General features: G+C 40.0%; 2 protein-coding genes across 2 annotated transcripts; both read left to right on the top strand.

The window, feature by feature from the left end:
- The first annotated feature begins 342 nt into the window (after nucleotides 1-342).
- Nucleotides 343-1,320, top strand: LOC122697262 (olfactory receptor 52E4-like). Its single transcript, XM_043907881.1, has one exon. The coding sequence runs from the start codon at nucleotides 343-345 to the stop codon at nucleotides 1,318-1,320; it is 978 nt and encodes a 325-aa protein (XP_043763816.1).
- A 16,481-nt stretch (nucleotides 1,321-17,801) lies between these two features.
- Nucleotides 17,802-18,779, top strand: LOC122697191 (olfactory receptor 52E4-like). Its single transcript, XM_043907750.1, has one exon. It carries the CDS (start codon nucleotides 17,802-17,804, stop codon nucleotides 18,777-18,779), a length of 978 nt encoding a protein of 325 aa, XP_043763685.1.
- The last annotated feature ends 254 nt before the right edge of the window (nucleotides 18,780-19,033 follow it).

Below are 19,033 nucleotides of genomic sequence, written 5' to 3'. Positions count from 1 at the left end.
CATGAAATTATTATCACACTAAGGTTTGTGAACATTCATCATCTCATGCATATACAAAATTTTAAAGAAATAGAAAAAAATATTTTTCTTTTTGATAAGAACTCTTAGAATTTACTCTTAACTGTCAAACATATTTATAATATTGCACATTACATCCCTAGTACTAATTATAACAGAAAGTTTGTACCTTTTGATTGCCTTCATCCAACCTCCCCCAGAATTATTTTTGTGTATCTTAATATTCCAACTTTTATTTCTACTTTGAAAATATTGATTCTTTTTAAAATCCAGACTCAGTTGTTTCTGAATTGCCCTTTTCAGGTGCTCCACCACGGGACCAGCATGACTGGCTGCAATGCTTCCCAGGGCCACCCCTCTTTCTTCCTTCTCCAAGGCATTCCTGGGATGGAGGACAAACACAAGTGGATCTCTATTCCTTTCTCTTCCATGTACTTTGTCACCATCCTGGGGAACTGCACCATCCTCTTCACCATCTCCACAGAGCGCTCCCTGCATAAGCCCATGTTCCTGCTCCTTGGCATGCTGGCCCTCACGGACCTGGGCATGTCCACGACCACCATCCCCAAGGTGCTGTGCATCTTCTGGTTTGACCAGAGTGACATCAGCTTTGAGGGCTGCCTGGTCCAGCTGTTCTTCCTCCACTCCATCTCTGTCTTGCAGTCTGCCATCCTCATGTCCATGGCCTTTGACCGCTACGTGGCCATCTGTGAGCCCCTGCGCTATGCCACCATCCTTTCCAACAGCCGCATCGGGCTCATCGGCCTCGTGAGTTTAGTGAGAGCTGTCCTGCTCATTCTCCCCATGCCCATCCTCCTCCAGCAGATGCCCTTTCATGCCAGGCATGTCATCCCCACCACCTACTGTGAGCACATGGCCGTGGTGAAGATGGTGTGTGTGGACACCACAGTCAACAGGGTGTATGGTCTGGTGGTGGCCTTGTTGGTTGCTGGGGTAGACATCTCAGCTATTGCCTCATCTTATGTGCTGATCATCCGGGCTGTGATGCGGCTCTCTTCTCAGGAAGCCCACCAGAAAGCAGTAAATACCTGCACCACACACATCTGTGTCATGCTTATCTCTTACACTCCCTCACTGTTTTCTTTTCTCACTCATCGCTTTGGCCAGGGAATCCCACCTCATGTGCACACCATTCTTGGCAGCCTCTACTTCCTTGTACCTCCAATGCTCAACCCTATTATTTATGCAGTGAAAACCAAAGAGTTTCGGGACAAATTGACAAAATGTGGGTGCTGGAAGAAGAAGCTTGTAAACATTATCCATGATCAGAAACCTCCCTGATTATTAGAGCTGGTGGGTATGAGGAAAAAAAAAAGCAGATGCTGTTCCTGGAAGAATTGGCTCATGGGAAAAATATGTCATACTTGCAGATTAGCAACCAAAATCATTGGATAGATGGGCTAAGACATAGGAGACCCACCTCATTCACAGTAATATAAAAGCAAGGCAGTTATCCTCTGTTAAATAAAAATAATGACATATTCTTCCATAACAGACATACATGTTGGGCAAGTTATATGTGGTCATGCATGTAAGAACAAGCACTTGGAACAATAACATACTGTATATATAAAATAGGATGATATGTTTCCATAAGAACATAAGAGCAAATAATAACTTGATCACCACTTGGTCACTTCAAGGCTAAGGTGTAATGTACCTGCGTGTTTAAGGAGGAATAGAAAGTGGTGAAAGCTGAGGTGAGTGAGAAGGAACCGGGAAAGTTCTAAATTGCATTTAGGGTCATTATTTTATTATCCCTGCTGCAGAAGGCTTACATTTAGGGATCAAGAATTGTTGTTTCCTTGAAGAACTAGGCAATTTGGGTGTGAATATCACCTCCAATTAACAGAGAAATTTGAACAGATAATGAAAAATGGGAAAATTCTAATTTTAAAAAGATTTGTATGTATCTTAATTAATTTCATATTTTAATTCTTCAAGTCAACTCTCCTACCCTTTTCAACTAATTCCAGTGTCTGTCAGAATCTCTTAAAAAGACAGAATTCTGAGAAATTCTGCTGATGGTTATAGTTATAAAAGTTGGTTTTATACTGAACATTTTTGGCTACAGACATCTATAAGGCAGTTTCTCTGGGAACATGGGAGGAAGTCAAGTACAAGAACTTGAGGCACCTTTTGGAGCTCTGAGCCTCTACTCAGACATGGGAATTCATTCAGTTTAGAAGTTATTGTTTAAGACTTCTAGACAATGATTATGGATATTCTGCAAATAATTAAAGATGCATGAAGGCTGAAACAAAAATGATTCTAGGATTTGTCATTATATTGTAGAGCCAATCTATGAAGGCAGAATTTGGAGAAAGAGAATACCCACCATAGGGTCAACATGGCCACTATTTAAAGGAGAGTCATGATACTTAAACTAGAGGGGAATGAAAAACTTCTCCAGTGTAGTACCAGCTATGATAAATAATAATAAAGGCTTCCGATATACTGAATAATTGAATAACAAGGCCTGAGAAAGGAGGCATATTTCAAAGCTTGAAATAATGCAACCACAAGGAGAAAAATTAAAATTATGGATTGTGTAGGAAGTGTGTCTTCTATGAGTGGAGAAAACCTGCAGAAGCTATAATGATCGAGCACTGCCTACCTCTAACACATACCAAGAGTAGGTATTTAACCCACCCAGAAACATATAGATAAGAAAGACCCACAAATGACTCAGCACAATGTTTTATGATTAATCATAATATTTATACCACGTGTTGGAAATGACTAATGTGAACTTTTAAATCTAGGCTATAGAAGGAAATACAGACTGGTTCTCTCCTCTCTCCCTGAGCTGTGTCTCCCTTCCCTTATCCTTTTCGTCTCTTCCTCCTCCATCTCCTTCTCCTTCTTCTCTCTCTCACTTATGTGTAAGCATTCCAGCTTCCTCGAAGCTGCCATGACATCATGTATGGATGGAGAGAGATTAATGAGGATTCCTAGCTGTTCAAGCCCTTACCTGTTTATATTCATTCAGCCCAGACACCAGACTTTGGAGTAAGTCAGTATTTAGATGATTTAAGCATTCTATCTGATGCCAAGCTGAACTAGCCTTCAAATGCCCCAGCCAGTACCTACGGGAACAGAAACAAAGTCTCCCTCTGAGCACTGACTAAAAAGCCAGATTTGTAAGCAAATTAAAATTGTTGGTTTCTGCTGCTAGTTTTGACTAAAATTTATTTATTTTTATTTATTTTTTGGTTGCACTGGGTCTTCATTACTGCATGCAGGCTTTCTCTAGTTGAGGTGAGTAGGGGGTACTCTTCGTTGCAGTGCATGGGCCTCTCATTGAGTGGTTTCTCTTGTTGCAGAGCAGAAGCTTTATAGTGCATGGGCTTCAGTAGTTGTGGCACATGGGCTTAGTTGCTCCATGGCATGTGGAATCTTCCTGGACCAGAGATCGAAACCTTGTCCCCTGCGGTGGCAGGTGGACTCCCATGCACTGTACCACCGTGGAAGTCCTCAATGACTAGGTTTGAAGTGGTTTGTTATCAACAATAAGTATGGATACTGTGGTTTATATTAAAAAATTTCCTTATGTTAATTTAGCCTAATATGACTAGGAAAATATTTCTCTACCCAGTGTTTATAGTTATCTAGAATTGACCAAACTGTAAGTTCTGAGAGAGTAATTCCTGCAAGATCACTCTCACTTCAGATGTCATCAGCTAGTTCAGGTTCCCCCAGCCGAGTAAAAATTGGGGGTCACAATGATTACCCTTATGTTCAATACTTTTCTAGAGAAATCATGAAAATGTAGAAAAATATACTTATGATTGAAATTTTATTATAACAAGAAGATATAGAGTAAAACAATGGAAGTAGAAGATATATAGAACAGAGTCCAGGAAGGGTCCAAATGGGGGGTTTGAATCATCTTTTCCCTGTGAAATCATTGTTGTTCAGTTGCTAAGTCACGTCCAACTCTTTGCAGCCCCATAGACTGCAGCACACCAGGCTTCCACATCCTTCACTATGTCCTGGAGTTTGCTCAAACTCTTCTCCCTTCAGCTGGTGATGCCATTCAACTATCTCATTCCCTGTTGCCCCCTTCTCCTCCTGCCCTCAATGTTTCCCAGCATCAGGGTCTTTTCAAATTAGTCATGTCTTTGCATCAGGTGGCCAAGGTATTGGAACTTCAGCTTCAGCATCAATCCTTCCAATCAGTATTGGAAGGGTTGATTTCCCTTAGGATTGACTGGTTTGATCTCCTTGCAAGCCAAGGAACTCTTAAGGGTACTGCTTCCTCTTGGTCACCATTTGTGACAATACACAAGGTACTGCCAACCAGGGATACCCACATGAGCCTTTGAGCATAAAAGTAATAAATACATTAAACTTTCCTCAACCGTCTGAGTAATAAAGTAATTTAGTAAGAACCACTTTCACACTTTTCAGATTAGTAAAATTAAAACAAAATAATCAAATAATCAAAGGGACTAGATCTATAGACAGAGTGCCTGATGAACTATGGATGGAGGTTCGTGACTTTGTACAAGAGACAGGAATCAAGACCATCCCCAAGAAAAAGAAATGCAAAAAAGCAAAATGGCTGCCTGAGGAGGCCTTACGAATAGCTGTGAAAAGAAGGGAAAGGAAAAGCAAAGGAGAAAAGGAAAGATATTCCCATTTGAATGCAGAGTTCCAAAGAATAGCAAGGAGAGATAAGAAAGCCTTCCTCAGTGATCAGTGCAAAGAAATAGAGGACAATAGAATGGGAAAGACTAGAGATCTCTTCAAGAAAATTAGAGATACCAAGGGAACATTTCATGCAAAGATGGGCACAATAAAGGACATAAATTGTAGGGACCTAACAGAAGCAGAAGATGTTAAGAAGAGGTGGCAAGAAGACAGAAGAACTGTACAAAAAAGATCTTCATGACCCAGATAATCACAATGGTGTGATCACTCACCTAGAGCCAGACATCCTGGAATGTGAAGTCAAGTGAGCCTTAGGAAGCATCACTATGAACAAAGCTAGTGCGGGTGATGGAATACCAGTTCAGCTATTTCAAATCCTGAAAGATGATGCTGTGAAAGTGCTGCAATCAATATGCCAGCAAATTTGGAAAACTCAGCAGTGGCCACAGGACTGGAAAAGGTCAGTTTTCATTCCAATCCCAAAGAAACACAATGCCAAAGAATGCCCAAACTACCACACAATTGCACCCATCTCACACGCTAGTAAAGTGATGCTCAAAATTCTCTAATCAGGCTACAGCAATATGTGAACCGTGAACTTCCAGATGTTCAAGCTGGTTTTATAAAAGGCCGAGGAACCAGAGATCAAATTGCCAACATCCACTGGATCATTGAAAAAGCAAGAGAGTTCCAGAAAAAAACATCTATTTCTGCTTTATTGACTATGCCAAAGCCTTTGACTGTGTGGATCACAATACACTGTGGAGAATTCTGAAAGAGATGGGAATACCAGACCACCTGACCTGCCTCTTGAGAAACCTGTATGCAGGTCAGGAAATAAAAGTTAGAACTGGACATGGAACAAAAGACTGGTTCCAAATAGGAAAAGGAGTATGTCACCCTGCTTATTAACTTATATGCAGAGTACATCATGAGAAACACTGGGCTGGAAGAAGCACAAGCTGGAATCAAGATTGCCAGGGGAAATATCAATAACCTCAGTTATGCAGATGACAACACCCTTATGGCAGAAAGTAAAGAAGAACTAAAGAGTCTCTTGATGAAAGTGAAAGAGGAGAGTGAAAAAGTTGGTTTAAAGCTCAACATTCAGAAAACTAAGATCATGGCATCTGGTCCCATCATCTCATGGCAAATAGATGAGGAAACAGTGGAAACAGTGGATAGCTTTATTTTTCTGGGCTCCAAAATCACTGCAGATGGTGATTACAGCCATGAAATTAAAAGATGCTTACTCCTTGGAAGGAAAGTTATAAATGACCTAGACAGCATATTAGAAAGCAGAGACATTACTTTGCCAACAAAGATCTGTCTAGTCAAGGCTATGGTTTTCCCAGTAGTCATGTATGGATGTGAGAGTTGGACTATAAAGAAAGCTGAGTGCCGAAGAATTGATGCTTTTGAGCTGTGGTGTTGAGAGAAGACTCTTGAGAGTCCCTTGGATTGCAAGGAGATCCAACCAGTCCATCCTAAAGGAGATCAGTCCTGGGAGTTCATTGGAAGGACCGATGTTGAAGCTGAAACTCCAATACTTTGGCCACCTGATGTGAAGTACTGACTCATTGGAAAAGACCCTGATGCTGGGGAAGATTGAAGGCAGGAGGAGAAGGGGTTGACAGAGGATGAGATGGTTGGATGGCATCACCTACTCAATGGACATGAGTTTGGGTGAACTCTGTGAGTTGGTGATAGACAGGATGCCTGGCGTGTTGTGGTTCATGGGGTCACAAAGACTCAGACATGACTGAGCAACTGAACTGAACTGAACTGAATCAAATAATACTTCAAATTTGTGTCAGTGTTGAGAAGCAGAATCACTCATCTCTATATCCTCACCAACTGTTAATATAGAGAAATAAGAATCACAGCTGATGAGATGCTAAATATGGATCAACTACTTTCAAGATCAATTTATTAATCTTTAGAAAAGTTACAGATATTCCACATCCAAGAAATTTCACTCCAAATATAAGTGCTTGAGGCACACTTCACAAGTAAGCAAGATAACCTCGTATTAGAATATTAATAACAATATTATATTTACAAATAATTATAAACCACCTAAATGCTCATCAAAGAAAAATGAATTAATTAAATACAATTTTTTCATTCAAATAAAGGAATGAATTAAATGTGGTATCTTCACTGAATAATACATAGGAGGAGCATATAGATGCAGATAGTAGTAATAAAAAATTTATAGAAGTAATGAATATTTCTCTAGCCATACATGCAGAAACATGATTTTATCCCACACATAAAATGTTATACATGCATAAGCATGTGTGTATCTCACAAGTAAAATCTCACAAATGAGCAAAAATTAAAGTTCCGAAAAATGGCATAGCATAACACTATCTATATATAGTTTAAAATATGCTTTAAAATATTATGAATTAACTAAGGATTCATACTTAAGTAGTGAAAATAAAATATATAAAATGTTATGTAAATGGGAGTGATGTAATTCAGCTCTGAAGAATAAAAGTAAAACAAATATTACATGAAAAGACTGCACAGGAGGCTCTTAATATTTTTGTAGCACTCTGTTTCTTTGTCTACATAAATAAATGTAAGACTGTATGCTATATTATTCTTTATAAGCTTTGTGCATCCAAAATAGACTAAAATAAAAGAAACTTAGATTTGACATTGGTAAGCATGAAAGCATAAGTCATCTGAAAACATACATTTAATTATTAGTTATGTTATCTAGAATCTAGCTTTTCTTCAGTGTTTGAATGTATTGCCTTAGTTGCATAATAGATATTATACACTTGGGCATCTATGTTGATGCTCTTTGCCCAGTTATTTATTTCTAAACCATAACCTAATTGTTCAAAGTATAGAGTTTTATAATGCATTATAATTTCTAGTAGAATAAGCTCCCCTCTGTTAAATTATTATCTTCAGATATTTGTTTTTCCCATTCAATTTCAGAGTCATTTTGCCAAAATTTCAAGCAAAGTAGATAAAAATTTATGTGAATTTTGCCTTGAATTTAAGGAGAAGTTATAGTCTTCAAATACAGGCATGTTTTTGGTGTTTATAGACACAAGAAAACAAAAACATGTGAAATCTTATGAAATAGGATACATTTTAAGTTCATATTAAAATGAGCTGATTCATCTGTCTATTCATTCATTTGACATTTATATATGCCCACTATTTGGGCTTACCTGGTGGCTCAGTAGGTAAAGAAGTTGCCTGCAATGTAGGAGACTGCCGGCAACGCAGGAAACCTGGATTCAATCCCTAGGTCAGGAAGATCCCTGGGGAAGGAAATGGCAACCAACTTCAGTATTTTTGTTTGGGGAATCCCATGGACAGAGGAGCCTGGCAGGCTTCAGTCCTTGGGATCGCAAGAGTAGGACATGACTTAGCAACTAAATTACCTACTATTTGCCATATATGATGCTATGAGAGGCATACAGGATCTGGAGAGAAATCAGATGGGAGTGATTGTCCAGAAAGTTAAGGTTAAAAGTTTTGATTAAAGTGAGAATCCTCTGGTCAATAACAGAAGGTGCTTGATAGAATTGGGGGCGTATTATGCAAGAAAAGTTTCTTTAGTAGCATTCATGTATTTGACAGGACCAAAGATAAAATAATGGGAAGCAGGACTAGGAAGAAATTATTATTTTTTGCTTGTTACTGTCATTATAACCTCTCACGGCCAACTTGGGACAGTGAGAAAAGCAAATGACTGAGCCCAGAATTTTTGCATGGTATTAGAGCCACAGAAGCTGCACGGCGCTTGAGCAGCGGCTGTGCGGCACTGGAGTGACTGTGAGGCGATACCCCACGTCCAAGGGCAAAGGAGAAGCCCCAGTAAGATGATAGGAAGGGCAAAATCACAGTTAGAATCAAACCCCATACCCACCAGAGATGCTCAGAGCGCTCAAACATGTCTTGTACGTGTCAGGACCCAGAGACCTCACAGAGACTGAGACAGAGCTGTGTGTGCATGTCTCCTGAAGAGGTATGGGTGAGCAATGGACTGCTGCAGGGGCAGAGGCTCTGGGTGCAGTAGACCTGGGTATGGATAAGCCTTCTTGGAGGAGGTCACCATTAACTCCACCATAGAGCCACTAGAACTTACACAGAACCAGGGAAACAGACTCTTGGAGGGCACAGACAGAACCTCATGTGCACCAGGAACCAGGAGAAAGGAGCAGTGACCACAAAAGAGACTGACTCAGACTTGCCCATGAGTGTCCAGGAGTCTCTGGTGGAGGCGTGGGTCAGCGGTGGCCTGATGCAGGGCTGGGAGCACCGAGTGTAGCAGAGCATGCATGGGACATTTTGAAGGAGGTCGCCATTATCTGCATCACCCCCACGATGGTTTGGCCTCAGGTCAAATAACAAGGAGGGAACACAGCCCAGCCCTTCAACAAAAAATTGGATTAAAGATTTACTGAGCATGGCCCCGACCATCAGAACAAGACCCAGTTTCCCCCTCAGTAAGTCTCTCCAATCAGGAAGTTTCCATGAGCCTCTTATCCTTCTTCATCAGGGGGCAGACAGAATGAAAACCACCATCACAGAAAAGTAACCAGTTTAATCACAAGGACCACAGCCTTGTCTAACTCAATGAAACTATGAGCCATGCCATGTAGGGCCACCCAAAATGGACGGGTCCTGGTGGAGAGTTCTGATAAAACATGGTCCACTGGAGAAGGGAATGGCAAGCCACTTCAGTATTCTTGCCTTGATAACCCCATGAAGAGTATGAAAAGGCAAAAAGACAGGACACTGAAAGATGAACTACCCAGGTTGGTAGGTGCCCAGTATGCTACTGGAGATTGGTGGAGAAATAACCCCAGAAAAAATGAAGAGACAGAGCAAAAAACAACACCCAGTTGTGAATGTGACGGGTGCAAGGTCCGATTCTCTAAGAGCAATGTTGCATAGGAACTTGGAATGTCAGGTCTATGATTCAAAGCAAATTGAAAGTGGTCAAACAGGAGATGGCAAGAGTGAACATGAACATTTTAGGAATCAGCAAACTAAAATGGATTGGAATGGGTGAATTTAACTCAGATGACCATTATATCTACTACTGTGGGCTAGAATCCCTTAGAAGAAATGAAGCAGCCATCATAGTCAACAAAAGAGTCAGAAATGAAGGACCTGGGCACAATCTCTTAAATGACAGAGTGATCTCTGTTCCTTTCCAAGGCAAACCATTCAATAGCACAGTAATCTAAGTCTAGGCCCTGATCAGTAATGCTGAAGTTGAACGGTTCTATGAAGACATACAAGACCTTCTAGAACTAACACCCAAAAAAGATGTCCTTTTCATTACAAGGTAGTGGAATGCAAAAGTAGGAAGTCAAGAAACACCTGGAGTAACAGGCAAATTTGGCCTTGGAGTACAGAATGAAGCAGGGCAAAGGCTAATAGAGTTTTGCCAAGAGAATGCACTGGTCATAGCATACACCCTCCTCCAATAACAGAACAGAAGACTCTACACATGGACATCACCAGGTGATCAATACCAAAATGAGATTGATCATATTCTTTGCAGCCGAAGATGGAGAAGTTCTATACAGTCAGCAAAAACAAGACTGGCAGCTGACTGTGGCTCAGATCATGAACTCCTCATTACCAAATTTGGAGCTAAATTGAAGAAAGTCGGGAAAACCACTAGACCATTCAGGTATGACCTAAATCAAATCCCTTACGATTATACAGTGGAAGTGAGAAATAGATTTAAGGGACTAGATCTGATAGACAGAGTGCCTGATGAACTATAGATGGAGGTTCGTGACATTGTACAGGAGGCAGGGTTCAAGACCATCCGCAAGAAAAAGAAATGCAAAAAAGCAAAATGGCTGTCTGAGGAGGCCTTACAAATAGCTGTGAAAAGAAGAGAAGGGAAAAGCAAAAGAGAAAAGGAAAGATACACCCATTTGAATGCAGAGTTCCAAAGAATAGCAAGGAGAAATATGAAAGCCTTCCTCAGTGATCAGTACAAAGAAATAGAGGAAAGCAATAGAATGGGAAAGACTAGAGATCTCCTCAAGAAAATTAGAGATACCAAGGGAACATTTCATGCAAAGATGGGCTCAAAAAAGGACATAAATGGTATGAGCCTCATAAAAGCAGAAGATATTAAGAAGAGGTGGCAAGAATACTCAGATGAACTATACAAAAAAAATCTTCATGACCCAGGTAAGCACAGTGGTATGATCACTCACCTAGAGCCAGACATCCTGGAATGGAGCATCAATATGAACAAAGCTAGTGGAGGTGATGGAATTCCAGTTCAGCTATTTCAAATTCTAGAAGATGATGCTGTGAAAGTGTTGTACTCAATATGCCAGACAATTTGGAAAACTCAGCAGTGGCCACAGGACTGGAAAAAGTCAGTTTTCATTCCAATTCCAAAGAAACGCAATGCCAAAGAATGCTCAAACTACCACACAATTGCACTCATCTCACACACTAGTAAGGTAATGCTCAAAATTCTCTAAGCCAGGCTTCAAAATGATGTGAACTATGAACTTCCAGATGTTCAAGCAGGATTTAGAAAAGGCAGAGGAACCAGACCAAATTGCCAACCTCTGTTGGATCACAACAATGAACTCTTGAAAAAGGAAGAGATCCAGAAAAACATGTATTTCTTCTTTATTGACTATGCCAAAGCCGTTGACTGTGTGGATCACAACAAACTGTGAAAAATTCTTCAAGAGATGGGAATACCAGATCACCTGACCTGCCTCATGAGAAATCTGTATGCAGGTCAGGAAGGAACAGTTAGAACTGGACGCGGAACAAAAGACTGGTTTCAAATAGGGAAAGGAGCACGTCAAGGCTGTATATTGTCACCCTGCTTATTTAACTTAGATGCAGAGTACATCATGAGAAATGCTGGGCTGGAGGAAGCACAAGCTGGAATCAAGATTGCCAGGAGAAATATCAATAACCTCAGATATGCAGATGACACCACCCTTATGGCAGAAAGTGAAGAACTAAGAGCCTTTTGATGAAAGTGAAAGAGGAGAGTGAAAAAGTTGGCTTAAAGCTCAGCATTCAGAAAACAAAAATCATGGCATCTGGTCCCATCACTTCATGGAAAATAAATGGGAAAACAATGGAAACAGTGACAGACTTTATTTTTGGGGGCTCCAAAATCACTGCAGATGGTGACTACAGCCATGATATTAAAGGACACTTGCTCCTTGAAAGAAAAGTTATGACCAACCTAGACAGCATATTAAAAAGCAGAGATATTACTTTGCCAACAAAGATCTAGTTAGTCAAGGCTATGGTTTTTCCAGTAGTCATGTATGGATATGAGAGTTGCACTATAAAGAAAGCTGAGTGCTGAAGAATTGATGCTTTTGAACTGTGGTGTTGGGGAAGGCTCCTGAGAGTCCCCTGGACTGCAAGGAGATCCAACCAGTCCATTCTAAAGGAATCAGTCCTGAATATTCACTGGAAGGACTGGTGCTAAAGCTGAAACTCCAATACTTTGGCCACCTGATGCAAAGAACTGACTCATTGGAAAGGATCCTGATGCTGGGAAAGATTGAAGGTGGGAGGAGAAGGTGAGGACAGGTGATGAGGTAGTTGAATGTCATCACTGACTCAATGGACATGAGTTTGAGTAAACTCTGGGAGTTGGTGATGGACAGGGAGGTTTGGCATGCTGTAGTCCACGGGGTTGCAACGAGTCAGACATGACTGAGTGACTGAACTGAAGTGTGCTGAAGAGCCACAGCTTCTGCAGGGGAATTTGTGTGGATGTGTCTATGAGCAGGTGCATCTATGTTTATATTGATGTACTCTTTCTGTTAATATATTGACTGACCCAGCACCTTTGTTTTGGCACTCACATTCTTCTGTCACTGTTTCACTTTTATTGTCACTGACTCTGAACAAAGTCGCCCTACAGAACCTGTCTGCAGGAAGAACTTGCACTACATCAGGATTTAGAATCTAGCTCTGAGTCCTATTTCTGTTTAGTCTTTGCAAGATTTTGTGATGGTTTTGTTCTGCTTTGTGCATTTTGTGTTGGACTCGGCAGCATGCTTTTTGATGAACTTTAATACTTTGCTTCCTCTGGACTCATGAGAAAAGAAACGTTGGCCAAATCTGGATCCAGTGCTTGAGAGCATATAAACAGGCTAGCAAAGATGTATCTGCTTAGAGACACAACCATACAGCTTCCACTGCAGAAAGGTGGGACTCTAATAACATGAGAGACTATAAGGGCTGGGGAAATCTGAGTTGCAGAAAATGACCTGGGAAGTGTCCATGGAAAAGCCATTGAATTGAGCTGCAGGAGTTGCTTGTATATTTTTGAGATTAATCCTTTGTCTGTTTCTTCATTTGCTATTATTTTCTCCCAATCTGAGGGCTGTCTTTTCACCTTACTTATAGTTTCCTTTGTAGTGCAAAAGCTTTTAAGTTTCATTAGATCCCATTTGTTTAGTTTTGCTTTTATTTCCAATATTCTGGGAGGTGGGTCATAGAGGATCTTGCTGTGATTTATGTCGGAGAGTGTTTTGCCTATGTTCTCCTCTAGGAGTTTTATAGTTTCTGGTCTTACATTTAGATCTTTAATCCATTTTGAGTTTATTTTTGTGTATGGTGTTAGAAAGTGTTCTAGTTTCATTCTTTTGCAAGTGGTTGACCAGTTTTCCCAGCACCACTTGTTAAAGAGGTTGTCTTTTTTCCATTGTATATCCTTGCCTCCTTTGTCAAAGATAAGGTGTCCATAGGTTCGTGGATTTATCTCTGGGCTTTCTATTCTGTTCCATTGGTCTATATTTCTGTCTTTGTGCCAGTACCACACTGTCTTGATGACTGTGGCTTTGTAGTAGAGTCTGAAGTCAGGCAGGTTGATTCCTCCAGTTCCATTCTTCTTTTTCAAGATTACTTTGGCTATTCGAGGTTTTTTGTATTTCCATACAAATTGTGAAATTCTTTGGTCTAGTTCTGTGAAAAATACCGTTGGTAGCTTGATAGGGATTGCATTGAATCTATAGATTGCTTTGGGTAGAATAGCCATTTTGACAATATTGATTCTTCCAATCCATGAGCATGGTATGTTTCTCCATCTGTTTGTGTCCTCTTTGATTTCTTTCATCAGTGTTTTATAGTTTTCTATGTATAGGTCTTTTGTTTCTTTAGGTAGATATACTCCTAAGTATTTTATTCTTTTTGTTGCAATGGTGAATGGTATTGTTTCCTTAATTTCTCTTTCTGTTTTTTCATTGTTAGTATATAGGAATGCAAGGGATTTCTGTGTGTTAATTTTATATCCTGCAACTTTACTATATTCATTGATTAGTTCTAGTAATTTTCTGGTAGAGTCTTTAGGGTTTTCTATGTAGAGGATCATGTCATCTGCAAACAGTGAGAGTTTCACTTCTTCTTTTCCTATCTGGATTCCTTTTACTTCTTTTTCTGCTCTGATTGCTGTGGCCAAAACTTCCAACACTATGTTGAACAGTAGTGGTGAGAGTGGGCACCCTTGTCTTGTTCCTGATTTCAGGGGAAATGCTTTCAATTTTTCACCATTGAGGGTGATGCTTGCTGTGGGTTATGACCCAATCAAAAAATGGGCCAGAGAACTAAACAGACATTTCTCCAAAGAAGACATACAGATGGCTAACAAACACATGAAAAGATGCTCAACATCACTCATTATCAGAGAAATGCAAATCAAAACCACAATGAGGTACCATTACACACCAGTCAGGATGGCTGCTATCCAAAAGTCTACAAGCAATAAATGCTGGAGAGGCTGTGGAGAAAAGGGAACCCTCTTACACTGTTGGTGGGAAGGCAAACTAGTACAGCCACTATGGAAAACAGTGTGGAGATTCCTTAAAAAACTGGAAATAGAACTGCCATATGACCCAGCAATACCACTTCTGGGCATACACACTGAGGAAACCAGATCTGAAAGAGACACATGCACCCCAATGTTCATCGCAGCACTGTTTATAATAGCCAGGACATGGAAGCAACCTAGATGCCCATCAGCAGATGAATGGATAAGGAAGCTGTGGCACATATACACCATGGAATTTTACTCAGCCGTCAAAAAGAATTCATTTGAACCAGTCCTAATGAGATGGATGAAACTGGAGCCCCTTATACAGAGTGAAGTAAGCCAGAAAGATAAAGAACATTACAGCATACTAACACATATATATGGAATTTAGAAAGATGGTAACGATAACCCTATATGCAAAACAGAAAAAGAGACACAGAAATACAGAACAGACTTTTGAACTCTGTGGGAGAAGGTGAGGGTGGGATGTTTCAAAAGAACAGCATGTATACTATCTATGGTGAAACAGATCACCAGCCCAGGTGGGATGCATGAGACAAGTGCTCCGGCCTGGTGCACTGGGAAGACCCAGAGGAATCGGGTGGTGAGGGAGATGGGAGGGGGGATCGGGATGGGGAATAAGTGTAAATCTATGGCTGATTCATATCAATGTATGACAAAACCCACTGAAATGTTGTGAAGTAATTAGCCTCCAACTAATAAAAAAATTTAAAAAAAAAAAAAAAAAGCCATTGAACTGCAAAAAGGTTAGAGTGAAAGGCAGGATATCAACAACAGGGGTTTACCTCTTTTGCATTTAAGAGCATGACTACTCCAGCCAGGTAGTAAAGCTCGCCTGGCTCTCCTACCTACACATGTATGGGAATGAGGGCCATTGTGATACCTAAACTACAAAGCCCTAATCTAGTCCTACATTAAGTTTTAGCTTCACTTCCTGTCTCTCAGGCTCCTCCAGGACTGCAAAATACTGGAAGTTTTCTAGAATCCCTAAAGTCAACCAGCTTTATCTACTGGGAGCACACGGCAACCTCCAGAGTCAATGTTACACATAATAGTAGTGATGCCTAGTGTGTACGTTTGGGGAATCAGGGAGTTAAAAAAGAGCTAATTCTGGGCATTTTGGGGGCCTCTACTTAGGTTACTTAAAGAGCCACATCATGAAGAAAGCCTGAAGGTGAAGAGTGGAGAAATGCAGGACTGTTAATGCGCTCTCTGAGAGGCAAATTGATCTTTGTTAAGGTACACCTACATACATGTGTACACGCTCACATGTACATATTTGAAGACCGTGTGTGGGACTAGTTTTCCACCCTCTTATTGTCTTACATTCAGGTAAGTGATTCTAGGTGAGTAAGGGCTTTATATTCTGGTGGCCTCATCTCTGAGCTTCAGGTGATCAGAATCTCACCCCCTGTTTCATTCTTATTCATTATTGTACATTTCTAGTCACTAAGGTCCCCTTGAGTCCCATATTGACAGAAAACCTGTATTTTTTAAATAATTGTGGATTGCTTTACTGTGTGAAAGTGATACATGTTCTTAAAATTTTTCCTCATTGATAAATGTATATATTCTTTATCTGCACCATAAGTTTTCTTTTTCTTCCCTTTTTTCCTTTTTAATAATACATTTTTTTAAATTAAAGTGTAGTTGACTTACAATATTGTATTAGCTTCAAGTTTATTGTCTAGTTATCCAATTTTTTGTAGATTACAAACATAAAGTTTGTTATAATATTATTGATAATATTCCCTGTTCTAGGCATTACATCCTTGTGACTTATTTATTTTATAATGGGTAATTTGTACCTTTTAGTCCCCTTCTCCTTTTTCACCCATTCTTCCACCCTCCCCTCTGGCAACAGTTTGTTCTCTGTATCTCTATTTCTTGCTATTTTTTTTTTTTTTAGATTCCACGTATGAGTGAAAATATTCAAATAGATTCCAAATAAAAGTGAAAAAGAAAATATAGTTTTCTTTCCCTGTCTGACTTATTTCACTTAGCAAACAACCCTCTAAGTCCATCCACATTGTCCCAAATGGCAAGATTTTTTTATAGTTAAATAATATTACACTGTAGATATAACATCATAACTGTATATATTTAAATTTTTGAATGGAGAATTATATTATAAGCCTAAGTTTTATTATTTTTTAAAAACTTTTGTTGACCTACTTGATCTTGTTTGTTGAGAGCTATGTAATACTTCATTAATTTCTCATTGAATTTATTTTTGTTTCACATATTTTAAGTTATAGTCTTTAAGTGAAAATTCACTAAAAATAGATGCAATATATTCTTAAAATTTAGCATGTTCTGATAATAAACAATGAATCAATCTGTCCTTAATAAAATAGTTATGATAAAACACATTCTCTTAGATATTAAATTTATGCCACATTATTACTACTCTAATACTACAGTGTGCTACTATATCATATTGATTACACATATCATGATATCAGAATTATTTTTTATGCTACTTTAAATCTACCCTTTTTCTCATTTATTATTATTTTTTAATTGGAGTCCCAGGTTGTTCTTTTAGACTGCAATATAGAGGGGAATCAGGAGCATGAAGTCAATAGCAGACCACTTTAGCACACCAAAGTGTTATTACAAATTATAGCTTATCTGAATTTAGGCTAGAGAACAGGGGACTCAGTGCTTCATAGGATATTCTCAACCACGACAGTCTAAATTTCTTGCCAGATGGACACATGCGGGTTTGCAGGAAAATCCAAACTGTGCTGAATCTTCAGTGTTGAACTTTAGAAAACACTGTGGAAACCTACAATTCTGATCAAATGGAAGTCAAACAGGCTGTGGTGGTTTTGAAGATATTTCCCTTTTTTCAGTTTTATTGAGATATAGTTTATATACAGCACTTGTATAAGTTTAAAGAGTACAGCATAATTTAACTTATATACCTCATGAAACGATTATCACACTAAGGTTTGTGAACATTCATCATCTCATGCATATACAAAATTTTAAAGAAATAGAAAAAAATATTTTTCTTTTTGATAAGAACTCTTAGAATTTACTCTTAACTGTCAAACATATTTATAATATTGCACATTACATCCCTAGTACTAATTATAACAGAAAGTTTGTACCTTTTGATTGCCTTCATCCAACCTCCCCCAGAATTATTTTTGTGTATCTTAATATTCCAACTTTTATTTCTACTTTGAAAATATTGATTCTTTTTAAAATCCAGACTCAGTTGTTTCTGAATTGCCCTTTTCAGGTGCTCCACCACGGGACCAGCATGACTGGCTGCAATGCTTCCCAGGGCCACCCCTCTTTCTTCCTTCTCCAAGGCATTCCTGGGATGGAGGACAAACACAAGTGGATCTCTATTCCTTTCTCTTCCATGTACTTTGTCACCATCCTGGGGAACTGCACCATCCTCTTCACCATCTCCACAGAGCGCTCCCTGCATAAGCCCATGTTCCTGCTCCTTGGCATGCTGGCCCTCACGGACCTGGGCATGTCCACGACCACCATCCCCAAGGTGCTGTGCATCTTCTGGTTTGACCAGAGTGACATCAGCTTCGAGGGCTGCCTGGTCCAGCTGTTCTTCCTCCACTCCATCTCTGTCTTGCAGTCTGCCATCCTCATGTCCATGGCCTTTGACCGCTACGTGGCCATCTGTGAGCCCCTGCGCTACGCCACCATCCTTTCCAACAGCCGCATCGGGCTCATCGGCCTCGTGAGTTTAGTGAGAGCTGTCCTGCTCATTCTCCCCATGCCCATCCTCCTCCAGCAGATGCCCTTTCATGCCAGGCATGTCATCCCCACCACCTACTGTGAGCACATGGCCGTGGTGAAGATGGTGTGTGTGGACACCACAGTCAACAGGGTGTATGGTCTGGTGGTGGCCTTGTTGGTTGCTGGGGTAGACATCTCAGCTATTGCCTCATCTTATGTGCTGATCATCCGGGCTGTGATGCGGCTCTCTTCTCAGGAAGCCCACCAGAAAGCAGTAAATACCTGCACCACACACATCTGTGTCATGCTTCTTTATTACACTTCCCCTCTTTTCTCTTTTCTTGCTCATCGCTTTGGCCATGGGATTCCACCTCATGTGCACACCATTCTTGGCAGCCTCTACTTCCTTGTACCTCCAATGCTCAACCCTATTATTTATGCAGTGAAAACCAAAGAGTTTCGGGACAAATTGACAAAATGTGGGTGCTGGAGGAAGGAGCCCATAAATATTACCTATGGTCAGAAACCGGTCTGATTATCTGGCACTGCTGATTATAAGAAAATAAAAAATATAAACATAAATGAAGTTCCTTGAGGAATTAGCTCATGGAAGAAATATGTCATATTACAAATTATCTGCCCAAATTCTTAAACTGAGGGTCTGAGACACAGGAGAACTTACTCTCACTATTTCCAAAGCAAGGCTACAATCTCACATTAAATGAAAAAATAACATATTCTCTCCATCTTGACATGGTAATTGGGAAAATTGAATGTGATGATGTACAT

This window comes from Cervus elaphus, chromosome 1, assembly GCF_910594005.1.
Source record: "Cervus elaphus chromosome 1, mCerEla1.1, whole genome shotgun sequence".
NCBI classification, from domain to species: domain Eukaryota; kingdom Metazoa; phylum Chordata; class Mammalia; order Artiodactyla; family Cervidae; genus Cervus; species Cervus elaphus.
The sequence above is the reverse complement of the archived record's forward strand: the minus strand, read 5'-3'. Positions and strand labels throughout refer to the sequence as shown.

What these genes read in the sequence shown, in the direction of transcription:
- LOC122697262 (XM_043907881.1), top strand. Translation starts at nt 343, where the DNA reads ATGACTGGCTGCAATGCTTCCCAGGGCCACCCCTCTTTCTTCCTTCTC.
- LOC122697191 (XM_043907750.1), top strand. Translation starts at nt 17,802, where the DNA reads ATGACTGGCTGCAATGCTTCCCAGGGCCACCCCTCTTTCTTCCTTCTC.